Source organism: Canis lupus, chromosome 5, assembly GCF_003254725.2.
Source record: "Canis lupus dingo isolate Sandy chromosome 5, ASM325472v2, whole genome shotgun sequence".
In the NCBI taxonomy this organism is placed as follows: Eukaryota; Metazoa; Chordata; class Mammalia; order Carnivora; family Canidae; genus Canis; species Canis lupus.
In genome coordinates this window covers 50,317,693-50,339,859 of record NC_064247.1, presented here as the reverse complement: position 1 = coordinate 50,339,859, position 22,167 = coordinate 50,317,693, and the positions used below count along the sequence as shown (strand labels likewise).

The following is a 22,167-nucleotide window of genomic DNA, read 5'->3' as shown; positions in this document are numbered from 1 at the left end:
CAGGGGGAAGAAGGATTCCAGAATTCGTTTTCTGACTCTAGTAACTTATATTTTCTGTGTTGATCCTGAATTATTTGTCTTCATCTGAGTAAAGACCACCATCATTTATATTTTTATTGAAGCCAGAAAATTTGGATTAATTCCTCACTCCTCCTTTCCTTCTCTGCCCACATCCAGTCAGAAAGTCCTATGGATTCTAACTCCAAAATGTATATCATCACTCCATCTGGTTTTTTCTTTTTTCAACCTTACTCTCAACACCATCAGTCAGAGCACCATTATCTCTGTCCCACTCTATGTAAAGTGCATATTTTATGCACAGTATATAGTTGGGTCTTGCTTTTCTGCAGTCTTGTAATCTTTGATATTTAGAGTGTTAAAACTATCCAAAATTCAATGCAAAGATGAATATTGTTGGATTTAGGTCTTCCATTTTGCTCTTTGTTTTCTCCAGTGGTTCTGTTTTTTGTTTCTCTGTCTCTCCTTTTCTTCCATCTTTTTGGATTATTGAAATATCTTGCAGCTTTCAGAATTCCATTTTAATCTTCCTATTTGCTTTTTAGGCATGATTTTTTAAATTTCTTTTTTAAATGATTTCTTTAGAAATTACATACAATAAACGTCCTAAACTTTTCAGTCTATTTAGACTGTATACTGTATAATTTCATGTAAAATATAAAAAGCATTCAACTCTATAGTTCCATTTGCCACCCGCCAACTCTCTATGCTGTGGTTGTAGTATGTGTGATAGCTACATAGGCTCTATGTCCAACAATATAGTTTTTGCTATGTTGTTTGCTTTAAATAATGTATTAGTCTACCCAGCGTGCCATAACAAAATACCATCACCTGGGTGGCTTAAACAATAAACAGTCATTTTCTTACAGTTTGGAGGCTAGAATTCCATGATCAAAGTGCTAGAAAGTTCAATTTCTCATGAGAGCTCTCTTGCCGGCTTGTAGACAGCAGCCTTCCCACCATGATCTCACATGGTCTTTTCCAGGCGCATGCATGTAGTGAGAGGGCTTTGGAGATCCTTGCTCTTCTTATAAGGACAGCAATTCTACTGGATTCGGGGCCCACCCTTATGACCTTGTATGACCTTACGTACTTCCATCAAGTCCCCATTTCCAAATACAGTCACACATGGAGGGTTTGGGCTTCTCATCTGAATTTTGAGAGGTGATGCAGTTCCATCCATAACAATCATATGTATTTCAAAGAATTCTCAGAACCAAACATTATCTTTTGTATTTACCTGCATAATCAGCATTTCCCTTTTTTTAAATTTCTTTCTGAAAATTTAAAAATCTGTCTGGTATTTCCCTTCAGCCTGATGAGTTTCCTTTAACATTTATTCATCTCTTATAGCTGTACTGGCAACAAAAAAAAAAAAGGAAAAAATTCTCTTATTTTTTTTTTAATGAATTTATTTTACCTTCTATCTTGAAAGAAATTTTTGCTCAATATAGAATTCTTGGTTGGCAGGTTTGTTTGTTTGTTTGTTTTCCTTCAGCACTTAAAGATGTTACTGTATTGTATCCTGGCACCATCATATGTATTATTTTTCCCATGTCTACAAGCATATTATTTTTCTTCTGCTACTTTCTTTATTTTCTCTTAATCTTTGATTTTTATTATGGTATCCCACATGTGGTGTTCTTTGGATTTAGCCTTCTTTTCCCAGGTTTAATAAACTTCATAAATTTGTGAATTTCTGTCTTTCACCAAGTTTGGGAAATTGTCAGTATTTACTTATTTAAATATAAGTAAATATTGCAGCCACATACCATCACAGCAGTATAAACAGCAACACAAGGTTAATATACCTATTAGACAAAAGAAAGTGCTTAGAAGTATGGTTTCCCAGTGACCCAGGAAAAGATGCTTTCCACAGACACAGCATTTGGAGTGATTGTAAACTTCAGCATAGGTGGTGGCCCATGCAGGAATACATTTCCTAATGTAGTAGTAAGAAACATCAGCAATGTGAAGCTAGGAGCAATAAGACAAATGTTTTACAGGCAGTAGATATGGAAGATCTTCATGTATCAAATACAGTAGAGGTTTGGTCCTGATGAGCCAGTACCGCCCCTGGCGTAGGTACTTTCCTTGGGGGATGATGCCATATATTTGCCCCTTAATATCATCGGAGGGTGTCTATATTATATATGGGTATCCTCGTTGGCACCCATACTAACAGCCCTACCTCAGTTACCAAGGCCCCATCTGCTCTTATTCCTCCTACAGTGACTCAAAAGTGCATATATTTGAGAACCTTGGCTATTGTCCCACAGGCCTATGAGGGACTTTTTTTTCCAGTCTGTCTCTCTGCCTCTCCCACCTCTCTCTCTGTCTTCTTCCCTCTCCCTGTGTCAGTTGCCCCCTCCATCCCTCTCCTCCTTTCTCTCTCACAATTAGATACACTCTAATAGTCTGTTTTCAAGTTCATTGACTCTTTTGTCTATGATCTCTTGGCTGTGAGGCCTATCCACTAAATATTTCAGAGATTACATTTTCAAAGACGAGAATTTCCATTTTTCATAGTTTTGTTTCTTATCCATTTGATTATGAGAATATTACCCTTCATATCCTAAAGCATTATTAAACTACTGAATTCATTTTTAAAATTTATTTTTTATTTAAATGTTTATTTATTAAGGTGAGCCATGATATTTATACAGTATTTATTGAATTTCAACAATGTCAATACCTACCAGTGCTCAGATCAAGCAACAGTTTTGTAGTGCTCTTCTCACCTCCCCTCCTTTTTAGGATATATGGTGAATTTTTTGTTTGTGTTGATTTTATTTTTTTATATTCAGTAAAATTAGCATACAGTGTTATATTAGTTTCAGGTATACAATACACTGATTCAACACGTCTATATATTACTCAGTGCTCATCATGACGGTGTACCGTTAATCCCCTTCACCTGTCTCACCCATCCCCCCACCCACCTACCATCCCTCTGGTAACCATCAGTTTGTTCTGTTTTTTGTTTGTCTCTCTTTTTTTTTTGTATATTTGTTTTGTTTATTAAATTCCATATATAAGCAAAGTCATATAATATTGTCTTCCTCTGACATTTTACTTAGCAATATACCCTCTAGCTCTATCCATGTTGTTGCAAATGGCAGGATTTCATTCTTTCTTATGGCTGAGAAATATTCCATTGTGTGTGTGTGTGTGTGTATACACATACATATATATACATATACATATATATCACATATATATATACATATACACACACACCACTTCTTTATCTGTTCATTTATCAGTGGAAACTTGGGTTGCTTCCATATCTTGGCTATTGTAAATAATGTTGCAATAAGCATAAGGGTGCATATGTCTTTTCAAATTGGTGTTTTTGTATTCTTCGGGTAAATACACAACAGTAGAATTGCTAGATCATATGGTAATTCTATTTTGTATTCTTTGAGGAACCTCCCTGCTGTTTTCCATAGTGGCTGTACCAATTTACATTTCCACCAACCGTGCATGGAGGTTCCTTTTCTGCACTTCCTTACCAATACTTGTTATTTCTTGTGTTTTTTATTTTAGCCATTCTAACAGTTTGTGAGGTGATTATCTCATTGTGGTTTTGATTTGCATTTCCCTGATGATGAGTGATGTTGAGCACCTTCCCATGTGTCGTGAGCCACCTGTATGTCTTCTTCGGAGAAATGTCTGTTTAGGTCTTCTGCCCATTTTTAGTTGGATTATTTAGGTTTTTTGGTGTTGAGATGTATATATTCTTTATTTTCTTTTAAATACAGTATAGTTAACATAGTATCCTATTAGTTTCAGATATACAATATAGTGATTCAGTAATTCCATATATTCCTTAGTGCTCAGCAAGATAAATGTACTCTCAAACCCCTTCACCTATTTATGTAAGTTCTTCATATATTTTGGATATTAATCCTTTATCAGATATGTCTTTTGCAAATATCTTCTCCTGTTCAGTGATTGTCTTTCAGTTTTATTGATTGCTTCTTCTGCTGTACAATAACTTTTTATTTTGATGTAGTCCCAATAGTTTATTTTTGCTTTTGTTTCCCTTGGACAGGAGACAAATCTAGACAAAACTACTGAATTCTTGCCATCTAATTCCAGCATCTGTGTCATGTCAGGATCATTGGCCATTAAATGGCTTTTCTCTTAATTATGGATTACATTTTCCTTCTCTCTATATAGCTAGCAATTTTGGATCGTATTTTGAATATTATGATTGATAAATTATAGAGACACTGGGTTATTCTTATTCCTCTGAAGAGTATTTTTTTAACAGGTAGTTTATTTGGTTGAACTCAGACTCTCAAGTTTTGTCTTTCCTGTGATGAGCACCTACTGAAATCTCTGTGGAGTTCTTTCAGCTTTAGCTGGGCTGCTTATAATGTAACTCAGAGATCATCCAGAGGTTGGGGTAGCATTTATATGAAGTCTTAAGCTGCCTTTCTATGGCTACTGGATCTCCTGTGTTACTATGGCTAGAGCAGAATAAAAGTTCAATAAACATTTGTGGAATCTATAAAGAGCATAATCAGTCAAGACCATATTTGAATATTGGCAGCCCTATTTTCCACTGACAGGCAGAGCTTTTTGAGAGGAATGATTTTCATTTATCTTTGTGTCTTCAATTATTAGAATGATACCTAGCACAGAATAGCCATATATCTCATTAGTTTCCTGAATAAGTGAATTAATCAACAAACTATAAAAATACACAAAGCTATTAACTTTGTTGTTGAATGAAACTGACCAAACAAGCTCTGGATTAAATCAGAATTTGTCTACTTATAAGTGAAGTTGTTCTATCTCAAGCTAATATTAAAGTTGTGGGGAAAAATTAAAGAGTTTACGTTTTCTTTCAGGAATGTTTGTTGTTCTTAGGAATTGTTCAGTATTGAAACCCACAATTCTTTCCAACAACATAAAAGAAATTGTCTAGGTTGGGCTTTCTTCTTCCATTAGATTTTTATGAGAATTTCAAGGCTGGGAAAAATCAGACAAAATGTTTTTGCTTTGAGATAAGGAGACGAGATTAAGTAAAGAGTTGGAAGAGCTGAGATGAAAAAAGGGACATTTCAGGTAAATGCAAATGGCCAAAAGGGAGTTGTGGCAAGTGACGAACATTTCTCTGAGCCTAATGATTTCATTTTTCAAAGCAAGGTGAAGACAGCCTCACTAAATTTGAGGACAACCAATAAAATTGTTTTTTTTTTTTAATTTAGATTTTATTTATTTTTTCACGAGAGACAGAGAGAGGTGGAGACATAGGCAGAGAGAGAGAGAGAGAGAGATTTAGGTGCCCTGCGGGAAGCCTGTTGTGGGACTCGATCCCAGGACTCTGGAATCACAACCTGAGCCAAAGGCAGATGCTCAACCACTGAGCCAGGCGCCCCATAAAATTGGTCTTAACAGAGAAAAGCCCACATGCCATAAGATAGCTTTGCCTCAGCAAAATGATCATAGAACCTAAAATTCTGGGATTCTAAGCTTGCCTTTTTCATGTGTTTTTCTCGTCTATGAGCTCTGTGCCCACAGTTTTGAGATCTCAGGCACTGCAGTCCTCTGTCTGATTTTACAAACATTTGGCTATTTGTCATATTAATTTACTAAGTGTTGTAGAGAAAGAATTAGAAATGGTCTTGTTTAAGAACAAGACCTAAGCCAGAACTGACTCGGGTCTCAGGACTCCCTGTCTGTGTTTGCGCCGTTTCAAGAGTCGGAAACTCACATGCCTAAAGGAGTCAGACAGCATAAACAGATTAGGCAAACATTTTTTTTTTTTTTTACTTTTATAGAGAAGTTTTTCTTTCAACTTATGGCACTCTAGGGAATGATTTTATGTTCCTTCCTTTCATAGAGAGATGGGCATAGAGAAATATATTTCTCCTACAAGTAAAACATTTGTGTGGTCATACTGAGAAGTTGATGAAATCTGGTGTCTGTTGTGGGAGGAACTGGGGAGTGGCAGGGTCTTCTACATACTGAACAGTGCAGTCCCTTGTGAAGGGATCAGTCATCCCTGGGCTCTAGCTGACTCTTGCCGTGGGGGAATATGGGTGGCCTAATGTCTTGCATATGCCAGTTCTTTGAGAGAAACCAAAATCTGGATTTCAAGTGGAATCTCCCAATTTAAAAATATTGGCTGATTTTTTTAAGCATGATAGAACCCAAGTAAAATACATCTGTGGGCCAGATGTCCCTTTGTATTACCCGTTTATGATCTCTGTGTTATAGCGGGTTATGTTTCTATTTCTCCTGTATTCCAAATGCAGATGCCACCTTTACAAGGAAGGACCTAAAAGTCAACCCTAGTTATATATCATAAGACGGCTTTTCCCTCTTGATCTAGAAAGCCACCCTGAAGAAGATCTGACTCTGTCCAGTTCAAGCTTCCTACCTATCCATATCGTTTGTAGACTTTTCTGTTTGCTCTCAGAGCTGAAATCTGAGAAGATGAAGGAAATAAAAAAATAGTCATAAAGTTAGGCAAGCTCTGTCTATATTTCTAAGGCAACCACTTGGCAAATACGGTCATTGTGGTTAAACTGGTTATTTCACTGGGAAACAAATAACCACTAATAGGACACTGTGTTCTATACCATGCTAAATACATTAGAAAATAGAACATAAATAGAGAGATCAACCCTAAGATCAGGCACTCCAGGCTTTTGAAATGAGTGCTTAGTTATTTGAAAAACTGACTTGGTCTTTGCTAACCAGAGTAGGCTTTTCTACCAGATGCTGTTGAGGGGGGAAAAATGCAGCCGACCATTTGAAATTCCATTCTCCCGACCATTTTGGCCCTTTTGGTGGCATCCCCTTCTTTTTAATAATAGATGTTATGAACTAAGAGCCACCTATATACCAGGCACCCCTGCAAGGCAAACTTTATTATCATTATTTTACAGTTGTACAAGATGAGGCTCTGAAAGGTCAAGTAACTTTTCCTCCTTAGCACAGAATATAGGCGTAGACCATGAATTTGAACATGAGTCTGTCTGTTTCCAAAGCCTGTGTTCTTTTCACTAAGCTACTGTTTTAAAATGTAGATTTTATTATTATTCTGATATGATGAGGCCAACAGATCAGGGGATCTGAAAGGATAGCTTGTTGCTCACAGTTCTGAAGAGGGGAGGGCATGCCTTACCATCATGCAGGGCCACACGGGAAGCAGCACAGTTGTCCCTAGCCCTCTGGTTGGTACCTGGCCCTGGCATGCTTAGAGCAGGGAAGCAGTAGCCCATAGGCGAGGTGGGGGAAGGTAGGCCCTGAAGTAGTTAGTTTGCACATGAAAGGCATGCTCCCAGATGAGTTGAGTCCTTTGCTGTCTAGGAATTGCCAGCCTTACCAGGGGCAGTCTCTCTGGGGACAGTAAGACCATAGATTCAAAGCATCAGAAATGGGATGCCTGGGTGGCTCAGTGGTTGAGTGTCTGCCTTCAGCTCAGGGCATGATCCCCATCCAGGGATTGAGTCCTGCATCGGGCTCCCTGTGAGGAGCTTGCTTCTTCCTCTATCTCTCTGCCTCTTTCTCTGTGTCTTTCAAGAATAAATTAAAAAATAAAAATAAAAAATAAAGCATCAAAAATACCAACAATAAAAATATGTGATTAATATGGCCACACTGCCTTTTCTCAGACCCAAACACCTTTCTTGATCTGATTTTCTTACATTCTGCAACTAGCCAGCCACCAAATTTGTTTTCTTCTACATATATCTCATTTATTCATTCAAGGTGCCAGGTACTGATGTAGGCAGTGGGGTTTGGGAAATAATGGGGCTCTTGATGTAATAGAGCTCAGAAAGACATATAAATTAATGATTTCTTTAAAACTTGCTAAATAATACAATGGAGCAAGAACAGGAAACTTTTTTGCCTCATGTTCTCACCCTCAGACTCTGAGCCCTGTCTACGTTTCCTGCCCTCTACACCTGGCCGTGTCTCTGTCCTGCATTCCCTACCAGGATAATTTTCTTTTCTTTTCTTTTTTAAATTTATTTTTTATTGGAGTTCAATTTGCCAACATATAGCATAACATCCAGTGCCAGGCTAATTTTCTTAACTTCTCATCACTCTGCTCCCCAGATCCAAATAATTTCATGGCCTCTAATTCAATAAAAGTATAAGCACTTACCTGAATTTCAAGACCCACTGTCTGCCCCCACACTCCCCCATTATTCCAGTATTGTCGCTACTCCATTTATTCTTTAATTTAACAGCCACCTGTGACCTAAGTGTGTCCCACAAAAATAGACACAAATGTAAAGTGTGTGGTAGTGCATCTGTGGTAGTGTGTGAGTGCATCTGGCCTCATCATATCACAGCACACAGTACTGTGTAAGCATGTGGTGTGTCTCCATTGTGCTTTGCGCATCCCACATCTATTCCAGAAATATTTACAGAGCAGCTATGATATGCTAGGCTCAGGGCTCTGCCAATCTCCTTACTGTCCGCAGCCATCAATGTCTTTCCATCTCCATATCTACTCATCACAGCCTCCTTTCCAGCATGCCTGGCCTCTAGCTCCCTACTCCTCCAAGCTACCTGTTCTCAGCCTCCCAACTGAAGCCTCACCTCCCCCAACTAAATAATTATTGCCAAATTATTGACCTCTGACATTATGTTAATATGTGTTATATGTATTGTATTTCTTGTGTTCCACTGTATTTCCAGAACCTAGGCACAGTGAATGCACTAGGCATTCAGTAAATACTGAATCACTATACTCATGCATGCACCACACGTCTGGGTTCTGTGCTTCCCACTGGATGCTAATTTAAATCTCCCTTTTCTGAACTCTGAAAGTGCTTCCCATAGAGATGGGCCTCAAATCAAGGAATGCCTTTAATTATCCTTTACTGTTGTAAACTCTAAGGTCCTGACACCCCTCATCACAGGAACCCAAGGCTGAATCTGGAGGAAGTTAGCATTTGAAACCCATGTAGCTTTTTCTCATTGAAATGACCAGTGGCTTTGGTATTATTTTGAGTATTTCTTCATAACTGTACACATGGAATTCAGCAACATAGACCTACAAGTTTAGTATATGTTACGGCATAGTAGTTAAGAACAAGGACTTTAGGTACAGAGAAACCTCAACTGGAAACGAAGATCTGTCACTTACTCCCTGTGACCAACCTCGGACAAATTGCTTACCCTCTTTTGGTCTCAGTTTTCTCATCTGTATAGTAGAGAGTGTTATCTTTTCCCCAGGAATAGTGTAATGAATAAATGAGGTAATAATGTATGTAAAAAGCTTAGCTCAGTGTGGATACGTGGTAAATGAGCAGCAAAGTTTAGGTGCTAGTATTTATACTATTGTTGACGTTGTGGTAGACACTCTCTACAGCCCAGCAATCCTGTTCTAAAGGGAGTCTGGGGGAGGGCTAAGGAGGTTATTGAGGTTCTGAGTAGTTAAGTGTCTTGCACAAAGTCACGCAGCTAGTTAGTATCAGAGCCAGAACCAAGACCTGATTTCTGTGGCTCCAGAAAAAAATTATCTTCCCCTTTACACAGCTCTGGCTGTCAGGAAACACTTTTTGAGAGACTGACTATCTCCATGAGGCCAAAATAACCAATCAGTTCATAGTCTGAATGAAAATAAATTAGATGGTGGACATTAAGAAGGGTATGTGATGTGACCAGCACTGGGTGTTATATGCAACTTAAAGAATTGTTGAAAACTACATCAGAAAATAATGATGAACTATGTGTTGTTATGTTTTATATGTTTTAACTAAATTTTAAAAAGAGAGGGATGCTTGGGTGGTTCAGTGGTTGAATGCCTGCCTTCGGCCCAGGGCATGATCCTGGAGTCCCAGGATCAAGTCCCACATCAGGTTCCCTCTATGGGGGCTGCTTCTCTCTCTGCCTGTGTCTCTGCCTCTCTCTGTGTGTCTCTCTCATGAATAAATAAATAAAATCTTTTTAAAATAAATAAATTTTTAAAAAAGAAAAAAACAAAAAGTAAATATAAAAAATAAATAAATTAGTTAGAATGATTCTGGAGTACTAGAGACTTATGTGAGCATTGGGAAGACGCCCAAATTAGGTTCAGGAATACAGGCACACTGTTGGGTGTGTTTTAGCAAGCAGGGTAGCATCATGGGGAAACATTTCCCTTCCTGATACTTTTATTTATTATTTTGTTTAGAGCTACCAAGGAATAAAATCCCAAACATGGGATTTCAAATGAGAAGTAGATTGTTGTCCACAGGGCTCAGACATTACTGTCCTTGGAGAGCTATGCCCCAATTTCTCATGGGATAACTTTTTCTTTTTCTTTTTCTTTTTCTTTTTCTTTTTCTTTTTCTTTTTCTTTTTCTTTTTCTTTTTCTTTCTTTTTTTTTTTTTTAATGTGATAACTTTCCAGTCAGGAGATGCCCTTTTGACAGCTCTAGGGCAACTCTTTTGTTATTTTTTGAATTATAATCCCTCCTCATAGTCCGTTTCACTCAGCTTCTCCATTAGTAAGACAGGGTGAGTAATTCAAGGCCTGCTATTGCCCTGGGGTAACAGCCTGAACCAGGAGACAGAAATGGTTTGACCCAGAGCTTGGCACTTTAACACCCAGGTCCTGGAATTACCCCTTCCCACTCTTGTCCTCACACCTCCTTTTTGGACCTGATACTACCTGTTCCTACCAGTTTAGCCTGGAGAGTTTCATTTCCTGCTCATTTTTCTTTAGACTGCTTTGGTTTGTGGATCAAGAAGCTGGCAGTAGGTGAAGCAAAGCTAAGTTTCTGAAAGAGCCGGACACTAGTCGAGTTAGCATTTTAACATTCTTAGATCCTCTGTGGACAGAGTTGAAAGAAACAGATATGTTAATATCTCTTTTTCTGGTGTCCACATAAGTCAGAGAAACTATAACACTGACCCATCTCTTTTGTTTTTCAGATAGACCACATGGTGCAGGGCCATGCTGCCTTCCCTGAACTAAAAGCCAAGGCCACTGCCAGGTAACTGTTGCCCCTCCTCCCCTACAACTTCCCACGCTTTCCTGCACTGAGGACATTCACCTTAGGCAGCTGAGTGACTCAGTTCCCCTTGGGTGATGAAAATGCCCTGCAGTGTTTGGTTATAAGACAGTCATCTGGATGATCCATATATTAATTTTGAAAATGATCTAAGAGAACTCAATAAAACTAGAGGTTCCAAAAAATATGCCAGGAACTATGGATGAGAGACTCTAATGTAGTAGAAGGAACATGAATTTCAGAGTCCAAACTTCTGGGGTTCGAATCCAGATTTACTCTACAAGGTGTGTGACGTTGGGCAAGTTATCCAACCTCTTTACACCTGGCTTTTCATCTGTACAGTGGAGGATAAGAAATGACCTGAAGTGATTTTTAGGATATTTTGTTAAGTGAAGAAAGCAAATAAGTGTTTATATTATACTCCCTTTCATTTAAAAGGAAGGTGACTGTAAGAAACTATATGTGTATTTACTCATTTATGCAAAAGAAACACAAAGAAGATTAAACTAGAACCTGATGAGACTGACTGGTTACATGGAGGTTGGGGTAGGAATGGGATGGAAACATGGGGGAGTGAAAACAGGGTAAGAGGTGGAGGTAGCACTTTTCTCAGCATATCTTTTTTATAGAACTCTAATTCTTAGAACTATGGTGATACTTCACATGCCCCTCGAAAATAGAAGGTATGTAGGTTAGATGGTAGGTAGGTAGATCAATAGATAGATAGTACTAGGATGTATGTGTGTGGTGGGAGTGTGCAAAATGAAATACAATTAGCAAAATCTAAATCTATGATGTTAACAATGAATACCATAACCACATTAAGGATTTGAGAAAGAAAAGAACCTAAGTAGCTTTGAGAAAGAATATTTTGATAGTATAATGTATGGCTAAAGATAAAATAACCATATATAAGTATTATATTCTGGGGCGCCTAGGTGGCTTAATCAATTAAGCATCTGCCTCAGCTCAGGTCATGATCTCAGGGTCCTGGGATCAAGCCCCATGTGTCAGGCTCCCTGCTAAGCAGGGAGTCTGCTTCTCCTTCTCCCATTGCCCCTCCCCCTGCTCATGTGTGAGCGCTCTCTCTTTCACTCTCTCTCTCTCTCTCTCTCTCTAATAAATAAATAAAATCTTTAAAACAATTTTAAGTATTATAGTCTAATTCCTAAATTTGTTTTTCATAAATGTCTGGATTAGCTCTTCAAAAACTCCTTTATGTGTATACTACAACTAAGCAAATAAATTAATATATTGTGGATAATGAGAGCCAGGTTTCTCTTAAATAGGGAAGGGGGAAGGTTACAGTGAACCCTATGGTAGTGAGTGGAAGTAGGAGGTATTAGGATCAACTTGAGATTTTGTATATATGTGTGTAGGTACAGCTGTCTCTAGACAGAGCTATAGTCATAGACAGAAATAAATATAGTGTGTATATCCGTGTGTGAGTACACATACATATATTCCCTGTGCTCTCTGCTGAGATGGCCTGGAAGCAATGACCCCTCGTAGCAGTGTGCACACCTAGCACCAGATCCTGGTTTTTAAATACTGTTGTCTACCTAAAAGGAATCAGAAAACTTCTGAGAAGGATCATACCATGGAACTTCCTCATCTAACACTTTATTTGGGTCCGATACCACATACCCTATCTTGAGCAAGGGTTCCTACCTTTAGATCATCCATGAACCCCTTAATCATCTACTTAAAACTTTGTTCTTAGAAACCTGGCCAGTTCCAGGGTGAGGACAGAGAACACACATGAACGTTTGATGATGCCAGAAAGTAAGGAAGTACTTGAAGACAACTTGTCATCCAAGTGCATAGGAGACAGTTCTAAGAATCTCTCCATGGCCTTTGGGGACAATTTGATCAACAGAATAAGTAATGGTAGTATAAAGTGGCTCCCCGAGGCCATACTGATAGAAGTAAATTATTGAAGAAATAAATATTTGGGAAGAAAGGGCAGGTCTTCTTGTCCACTTCAGGGACCATGTCCTAGAAATTATTTTTTTTATATAAATTTATTTTTTATTGGTGTTCAATTTGCCAACATATAGAATAACACCCAGGGCTCATCCCATCAAATGCCCCCCTCAGTGCCCGTCACCCAGTCACCCTCACCCCCCGCCCACCTCCCCTTCCATCCCCCTAGTTCGTTTCCCAGAGTTAGGAGTCTCTCATGTTATGTCTCCCTTTCTGATATTTCCCACTCATTTTTCTCCTTTTTCCTTTATTCCCTTTCACTATTTTTTATATTCCCCAAATGAATGAGACCATATAATGTTTGTCCTTCTCCGATTGACTTATTTCACTCAGCATAATACCCTCCAGTTCCATCCACGTCGAAGCAAATGGTGGGTATTCGTCATTTATAATGGCTGAGTAATATTCCATTGTGTATATATAACACACTTTCTTTATCCATTCATCTTTTGATGGGCACTGAGGCTCCTTCCACAGTTGGCTATTGTGGACATTGCTGCTAGAAACATTGGGGTGCAGGTGTCCCGGCGTTTCACACTGCATCTGTATCTTTGGGGTAAATCCCCAGCATAAATGTGGAGGAAATAATGGAACTAGAATATTCTCATTAGGCAAACACCGTAGTAATACTTGTTGCAAGGGAGAATCACCAATGGAAGCTGAAATTAGGGAAAGTATGATGCACAGTGGGCTATGTGCATAGTCCCAAAGTATCTTACTATAAGGTACTCATTAATGGCAAAAGAAAAACAGTAACTCACAGTGGAGAGATCTGGCAAACAGTGCCTCACCCATGTGATCAAAGTCAAACAGTACCAGCAGCAGGATCTCTCAGTGTTGAGCACCTCCCTTCATAATGTACCCAGAAGGACGTGACATCATTTCTGTAAGGCCCTTGCCAAAAATGGATCACCTCAGCAAAAACGTCCGGACACATCAGCCAAGCCCCAACTGAAGTGCATTCTACAAAATTATTAGCCAGGATGCTCATAAGATGCTGAAATTTCAGGAATTATTGCAGAACTGTCTCAGATTGGAGGAGACAAAAACAAAAAACAATGTGTGATCATGGTTTAGACCCTGGATCCAGAAGAAGAACATGAGTTGGGGGAAAACTGTCAACATTCAAATAAGTCTGCAGATAGCTGATAATATCATATTTATGTTAATTTCTTAGATGATGTGTGTAAGGGAAGTCTGTTTACTCTTTCTCTTTCTATGAATCTAAAATTATTTCAAAATGAAATCCGCTTATTTTTCAAACTGTTTATGATAATGCTTTGTTGGGCTTTTCTAGAAAGGCAAGGTATTTTATAATATTAACAGAGAAATCCCTCATAACCAGTACATAGAGCAAGGGTTCCTACCTTTAGATCATCCATGAACCCCTTAATTGTCTACTTAATGTATGCATTACATACATTCACATTTTCTGTGAAGAGAGGCCATAACTTTCATCAGATTCTTGAAGGGATCCAGCATTTATAAACCACAAACACAAACACTGGATTTGGGAGTTTGGAGATCTGGATTCAAATCCCAGTTCCACTAGACATCATTGTATGAACTTGTTTCCTCATCAGAACATGGGATAGTAGCTCTGAGAGAACCAGCACTGAGTACCTCTGAGAATTTGTTTTGATTTTAATGAGGTAATGTATTTGGCAAGGCTTGTAAACTTTACTATGGCAATTATGACAACAGGTACCACTGCTATTTCTGACGCTATTACTAATGGTTTTATAAAAGAGGAGGATGTTTTGGTGGTGGTGGTGGTTCTAGGGGTAAGCAGCACATCAGTCATCCATAACCTGCTGACCTTCTGATGCAAAGTGTGGTAAAGTAGCAAGAACCCTGAACTAGGTATGACAAGTCTTGGATTCTTGTGCCAGTTCTACCATAAATGTCTCAATGACTCAGTTCCCTCACCCATAAAACCACAATAATACCACCCTGCTTAACTTATTTTACAGGGGTTATATGGATGAAAGTAGATTGGGGAAGTGCCAGTCTCTGAAGATCTTAAAGCCGAACACAAACCTAAGGGATAGATTTTGCATGGAAATATTCAACATTTCCAGAACTTTCTTCTATGGGTGAGCCTCATGAGAGTAGTTGTGATTGAGAAAAGGAAAGAGATTGATGGATTACCAGTGCAGACTCAGGGAAACAGCAGGCTGAGGTGATCCAGAAGCAGCAATTATTAGGATTCTTATGTGGAGTCAGAACTGGATTTAAATCCCAACTCTTTCTGTATACTAGTCAACTTCATACTACCTTCCAACTACCTCCCTGTATTTCTACCTTTAAGAGCTAAGTTTCTCCAAAGCATTGCCTGCACTCATGGCTACTACTTCCTCACTTTCTACTCATCCCTTGCCCACTTCAATTTAAATTTTGTCCCCATCTGCCCCTGAAAGAGTTAATGATAAGGTCCTCAGTGACCTCTGTTAATGAGTCTGTAGGGTTCTTTCCAGTCCTCATCCTTGGACTCTCAGCAGGATGTGGCACCAATGATCATACCTTCCTCTCCTTTATAACACTCTCTTTCCTGGGCTTTCTTTCTGGAATGCTGTTCCTCCTAGTTTTCCTCCTATATCTCTGGCTTGTCCTTCTTAGTCTCCTCTTCACGTTCAATTTCAAGATCTTTTTCTTTTTATTTTTCTTTTTTTTTTTTTTTGTTTTGTTTTAAAGTAGACTCCACACTGAGTGTGGAGTCCAATGTGGAGCCTGAGATCATGACCCTGAGGATCAAGACCTGAGCTAAGATCAAGAGTCAGACACTTAACCGATTGAGCCACCCAGGTGTCTTGACATCATATCAAAGTTTATTATCCCTAGGCTGCTGGCCCTCTTCCCTTCTCTCTTTACCATCTCTACCAAGGTGGTCCCATCCACACTCTTGCTGCATTTCTTTCTGTATCTCAAATTTTACATGCAGCCCATCTATTTAGTAGATATTCAATAAATGTCGATTCTTTTTCCTTTCACTTTCTTTCTATTGTCTTATAAAGGAAAGTGCTTCTCCGTCTTACCAGATATATGAACAGAATATTCCAAGACTGTAGGACCCATTATATATTAGGCCTTAGAAAGAAATAGGCATAACTGTTATTCAAGTGAATTTGGCTGTTTGGAAAGGACAACAAATCCCTTGGAATCAGAAACTGCATGTCTCTTTTGGGATGCCTTAAGGCTCTCTGAAAAAAGAATGCAAGTCACCCCTGCCTCAGAGCTTAGCATCAGCAAATCCTATTTAAAACTGTAGGAACAAGTGTTGATAAACAGATTTAGTATTTTATACTCTTGATTTGCCATAATCTTTTCAGACTCACCCCTGAAGAATAATGTTTTGTTGGCTTATGAATTAAGTAAACAGTAACTAGATGTGCTCATGCATGTAACTGACAAGAGTCTCTCTCTATGTGAAGCCAAATATCCAGTGATTCCACTCCTTAGATAGAGATTTCCTTACATTGATCATAACTTTGGCCCTTTCCCTCTAAACTTCCCATTATTGTCTTAATTGTTTTATAGAACATTAGTTCCCAATGTCTCAGAATGAGATTCTAGGGATAGCAGGGTTTGGTCAGAAGGTGTTGGCTTAAAATACAAGTTTATGTTCAAGTTTGGTAGCAGAACCAAGGTGATGTGTGATGAGTGTATAAGAGCATTTAAGATCATAAACAAAGTAAAAATACAAGTCCTTACTTTCATGTAAATTACATACACCCACACATGTATGTATACATACAAACATGTGTAGAGAAAGAGCACACATTCGCACATCAGGAATTGGTAAGCTTTCTAAAGAAAGAGATGAGTAAAGAGGCAGACGTTAGGGTGATGGATGGGAACTCTTTCAGGTGAGGAAGTCAGGTGACACTTGAGCAAGACTGAGTGAAGAGTAGGAGCAAGCCATAGTGTTTGGGTTGTATGGCAAATCAAGAGTATAAAATACTAAATCTGTTTATTAGTACTTGTTTCTACAGTTTCAAATAGGATTTGCTGATACTGAGATCTGAGGCAGGAGTGTTCTGTTTTTGGAGAGCCCCAAGCCACACCAGAAGATGTAAGGGACAGCAAGGCCCCAGGCCTGAAGGCACCAGCCAGCTTGGCAGGCTTCAAGATACTGTAAAGGCCATCCTGGCTGAACCAGAGTGGGAGGGAGCTGGTAACAGAGGAGGGCTTAAAAGTTACTCAAGGCCAAAGCATGAGGATCATTGTAGTATGTAAAGACACTAGAGCTTATTCAAGGTTTTAGTTTCTGAGCAGAAGAAAGACACCATCAGATATACCTTAGAAGAATTACTTCGGCTGTTCTGTGGAGAGTAAACTAGACCGTTAGTCGGGAGGGAGGGATACAGTAAAAGATCGGGCCCTCCATCTCAGCGAGCTCATAGTCTACGGAAAGGAAAATACTATTATCAGAGAAGCCCAGCCTGTTCTGAGTTACTTTTGCAGAAGTCACTGCAAGCAGTGATCATTTCTTGTTGTGATTCTGCTGGTCTCGGGTCCTAATTTAGGATTATCAGAATGAAGTTTTTCTAAATCACATTGTCTCTCCCAACCTTTCTTTTCTCCCACCATCCCTGGATTTTTCTGTCATTTCTATAAGGACAATCAGTGTTTATTGATCTGATTTTTTTCCTCAGGCTTTTTTTTTTCCTCTCTGATTCCCATAATCCCATTCAGGAGCAGTTTCTTCAATTACACTGGAGCCCATATGCCAAATCTCAACTACATTTAAAGTTCCCCATGAAAGGCTGTATGTGTTCCCTTGGTGCAAGAAAAGGAAAAAGAAAAGACATGAGACATTGAGAACTTGCATTGTTCCTGGCACTGCACTTGCTAATAGTTTTATGTATATTATCTCATTTAATTCTAGATGAGGAAATGAAGATTCTAGGGACTCTTAGACTCTACATCTAAAGCTGATTCCCACTTTCCATTCTACTCCAAAGTTCTCACATTGCTTCCTTGGCCCTGGAGGCTTCTTCAGTCTCAGTCCCTCAGTCTGACAACTGGGGCTATCAGTCTATCAGCAAGTATTTATTTAGGCTCCTCTGAGCTAGGACCGTCATAAAACGAGGGTGACAATATTAACACCTTTCATCCCCTAGGCGGTGCCAGGATAGCCACTAAATTCTTGATGGCTCTTGGATGAGAGATGTTTCTTAAACCGAAATAAGTAGAAATTATAATGCCTTTCTTTGGCTTCTACTTTGCATGCAAGGATAGGAAAGTGCTCAGGGCATTGGGGTCCTCTCAAGAAGACTGAGGGCTGTGCTGACTTAGGAAATAAATCCTCCATTTCAAGACAGACATCCAAGAGGAAGCATGTGTTGGGTTGTTGGCTATCTGACCTGAAACTAATAAGAGAAATTGGCAGGAGATAAGAGCATATATTTGAAAGTCCTCAGCCCTAGATGGTACCTGAAGCCATGAGAGTAAAGGGTATTATTCCTCACCACAGGACCAGTTTCAGTAGACTCCATCTTGTGGCAGGTCAGGAAGTGGGGAACTGGAGACAAGCTTTCTCAACTTCTGAAAGGGGCACAAATGTCTGCTGTTAGACTGTATTTTCTGACTTTTGACTTCAAAATACGGTCACTACACTTCTGTACAAGTAGCCCATGAATCCTAAGAATTAAAATGACTTTAGAGAGGCAGGAAAGAGTAGAGATTCCAGGGATGCTGTCCTCATTGAAGATTGTAAGCAATAAAGTCTGAAAAAAAAAAAAAAAAGAAAAAGAAAAAGAAAGAAATCAGTCCTGACTCTTGGACTTTTAAAACTAGAAATGAGGGATCCCTGGGTGGCGCAGCGGTTTAGCGCCTGCCTTTGGCCCAGGGCGTGATCCTGGAGACCCGGGATCGAATCCCACGTCGGGCTCCCGGTGCATGGAGTCTGCTTCTCCCTCTGCCTGTGTCTCTGCCTCTCTCTCTCTCTGTGACTATCATAAATTAAAAAAAAAAAAAAAAAAAAACTAGAAATGAATTTCCTACAATGGGAAGGAAGGGGAACTCTTTATTGATTACCTATCATTTTATAGTGTTCAGTCTCTATATTGAATCTTCATAGCAGCCTGTAACATAAGAGAATTAGCCCCAAGTACAGAAAAGTAAACTAGGCTTAGGGAGGCTTAGTGTACCTGACTACCCAACTGCTACCCAGTGAAGTCATTTTGTGGTTGTTGAAACTCTATTTTCTTCGTCATACACAGTGAGGACCAGGGCAGCAGGAATTCCTCCCTCTGGGAGAAGATATATGAGCCTGGAGTTTGTGAGATGGAGGGAGAACCACCCACTTGAAACAGTTAACATGTGATTCCTGGGCTGAAAGGGGGCTTACCGCCGTTTGAGAAGGAATTGGTAAAAAATACAAAATTAAACAAAGTCAGAACCAAAAAAGGCATCATGTAAGGTTAAAATTATGTGAATAATGATGTGCATTTGTTATTATAATGTTTTCCAAGTGCATTTCATTTTGAATGATATACTCAGATAGCACACATGGTAAGGTATAATTGAAAAAACATGCAGGAGAATGGCTGCATTCAAAGAATAAACATACAGCTGTGAGGAGGTTAGGAGTCAAAGGGGTAAGCATATGCCCCGTCCCCCAGGGATCTCATTAGTGCATGAGTGACCATATATGTAAGAGGCTAAACGAATCTCCCTGTTTGCAAAGACCCGCATTAAATGAGACAATGACAAATCAATAGTAATTAGGCCTATAGATTCTTATTGACCCAGATGTCTGAAACCAAATGCCCTGCCCTGAGATTCCTTGAGAGGCAAATGAAAAGATTTATAGATGTGTGCTTTAAAAAAAAAAAAAAAAAAAAAAAAAAATATATATATATATATATATATATATATATATATATATATATATCCCTTTAAGTGCAGCGATGGTATTCAGAAATGGGATTTTGCTAGAATCAAGAAATCACTCTTGATTTCTGGCTTGGAAGGACATTTCTGTGGCTTTTATTGTCAGTGGGGTTCCTGTTGGACCATGAGTGGAGAGAACTGGGAAATAGAAAAACAGAATGTGATCATATTCTCCCCAGGTGTAAGGCTCTGGGCCTGCCTTCCACAGAGGCCTCCAGGACCCTTTCCCAACATTGTCATAGAATCATGCTAAAAAAGAGTTTGAATGTGGGCTCGACAAGTCATTTCAGACCTGGGTTCCAGAAGGCACATGGCTTCGGGATCACACAGAGATAGGGTTATTTAAATTTGGCCTCACTATCGTGTCTTCACATCTCTGAGCATCTTCTGTAAAGGGGTGATATTGGTACCTGGCTCACTGAGCTGGATTGAGGGCCTGGTGTGCTGTTGGGTGGGGCATGGCAGCTGATGTTGCTGTGGCCAGTGAGCCTTTTTCCAGCAGTATTATTATCCTTCAAGTAGGATCCAAGGCAGAAGATTTTTACAGATGGAAATGAGGTGTCATGGCAAGAAGCAAATAGATTGCCTCCACCCAGCATACCTTCGCACACACACAGGCACGCACGCACACGCTGGTGCACACACACAGAGGCTGATTTGTGCACTCACTTCTGCACTTACATAGACCAGTTTTTTCTCCTGTCTTTTCTGTCCTGGAGCTCCACATACAGTTTTTATTTAACAAAATAATTTGAAAACCACTGTTCTACCTGTTTGTTTCCTTTTTTAAGCTTAAATTAGGAAACTTTCGGGAACTTCATGGGCTCCAAGGGAACATTCACAGTGTCATAAAACTGGAACCAGAAATGTTCGAGCTGCACTCCTAAAGCATTTGTGAAATGCAAATAATATCATGTTAGGTTAATATCGAAGATATTAATGTCCCTTGGACATTAATTTCCTATATTTTTTTTCCTGCCACTGTTCAGGCCATGCTTTTAACCTTTAAAGCTATCTTCCCGAGGCCACCAGTGAGAAGTAGCATGGAAGCCACCCTCTGATAAACTCACTTTCCTTAGAATCATTGGTTCAAGACTTTGAGACAGAAGTACATTTAAAGAGGGGAAAGGTGACCAACTTCAGTCTCTGTGCCATGCAGTAACATTTAGCTCAGTAAGATAGCTATCATGATGCCCATTTTATGTATGGGATAACTGAAGTTCAGAGAGGGTAAGTCACTGGCCCATGTCACCCAGCTAGGATGAGTAGGACCCACACGTGAGCCCAGGACTACCTTGGTTCCCAGTCCCCTCCTATCTCCCTCTCACACAAACACTGAAAACAGAGAGGTGGTGTGACTCCTTCATTCTGCACCCAAAGAGACGGAGCCTTAGAAAGGAGAAAGAACAAATGTGATGCCATTTGATACATTGGGGTTGGAAATCAAATCTCCTCATTCCTGATCTAACTGCATTCCTCTGTCCCATTACTTCCTTTAGCCAACTCCCATCCCAAGTTCAGGAACTTACCTTCATATCTGTCACCTCATCATTATTGTTACAATTAGGAATACTGATTTTTTAAAATCCTTTACACATGTACAGTATTGTACAGTTTACAAAATATGCTCTCTTCACATATATAGTCTCCTTTGATCTTCACAATAACCCTATGAGGTAAGTTGGACAGGGATTATGATATCTGTTTTTACAGATGCAAAGAAAGAGGTTCAGAACGTTTGAATAACTTTCTCATGGTTACACATCTTTCTAGGGGTAAAGCCACTCCTGGACCTGGTCTTCTGATTCCAAGCCTTTCCACTTTGCAGCGGGACATGCTACGTACTCTGGGTGATGGCAAAGGATGATCAGAGAGCATAGTATGCTGGTTCCTGTGGTTTTGGGTAGTTTCTCTGCTGAAACTAGGGACTCTGCTTTCTTTCTGGATCTGATATGGAAGTACAAATCGTTTCTTTCTGTAGAACAGTTTGCTTCCCGACCCTACCCCCCCTTTTAAAAACAAAATCAACTTCTCTTCCAGATGCCAGAGTGTATATGCATATTTGAACAGTCACCTGGATCTGATTAAGAAGGCTCAGCCTGTGGGTTTTCTCACTGTTGATTTACATGTTTGGCCAGATTTCCATGGCAACCGGTCTCCCTTTGCAGATCTGACACTGAAGGGCATGGTAAGTAACAGCCAGTCCTTGCACGAAGGTGAAGGCGGGCCAAAGGGCTACAGAGTTTGGAAGAAGCAAAGTGAGGGGAAAGGAAAAGAGGAAAAATAAACA

General features: G+C 39.5%; 1 protein-coding gene across 26 annotated transcripts in view; it reads left to right on the top strand.

The window, feature by feature from the left end:
• Positions 1–22,167, top strand: part of FGGY (FGGY carbohydrate kinase domain containing) — a 420,837-nt gene that overhangs the window by 287,788 nt on the left and 110,882 nt on the right. For all 26 annotated transcript variants that reach the window (XR_007410823.1, XM_025427818.3, XM_025427831.2 and 23 more), the window contains 2 exons: positions 10,915–10,976; positions 21,918–22,065. Coding sequence is in view for 25 of the 26 variants with exons in the window: in XM_025427818.3 (XP_025283603.1) it covers positions 10,915–10,976; positions 21,918–22,065 (210 nt within the window). In the remaining variant the exon portion in view is untranslated. The remainder of the gene's footprint in view (positions 1–10,914; positions 10,977–21,917; positions 22,066–22,167) is intronic.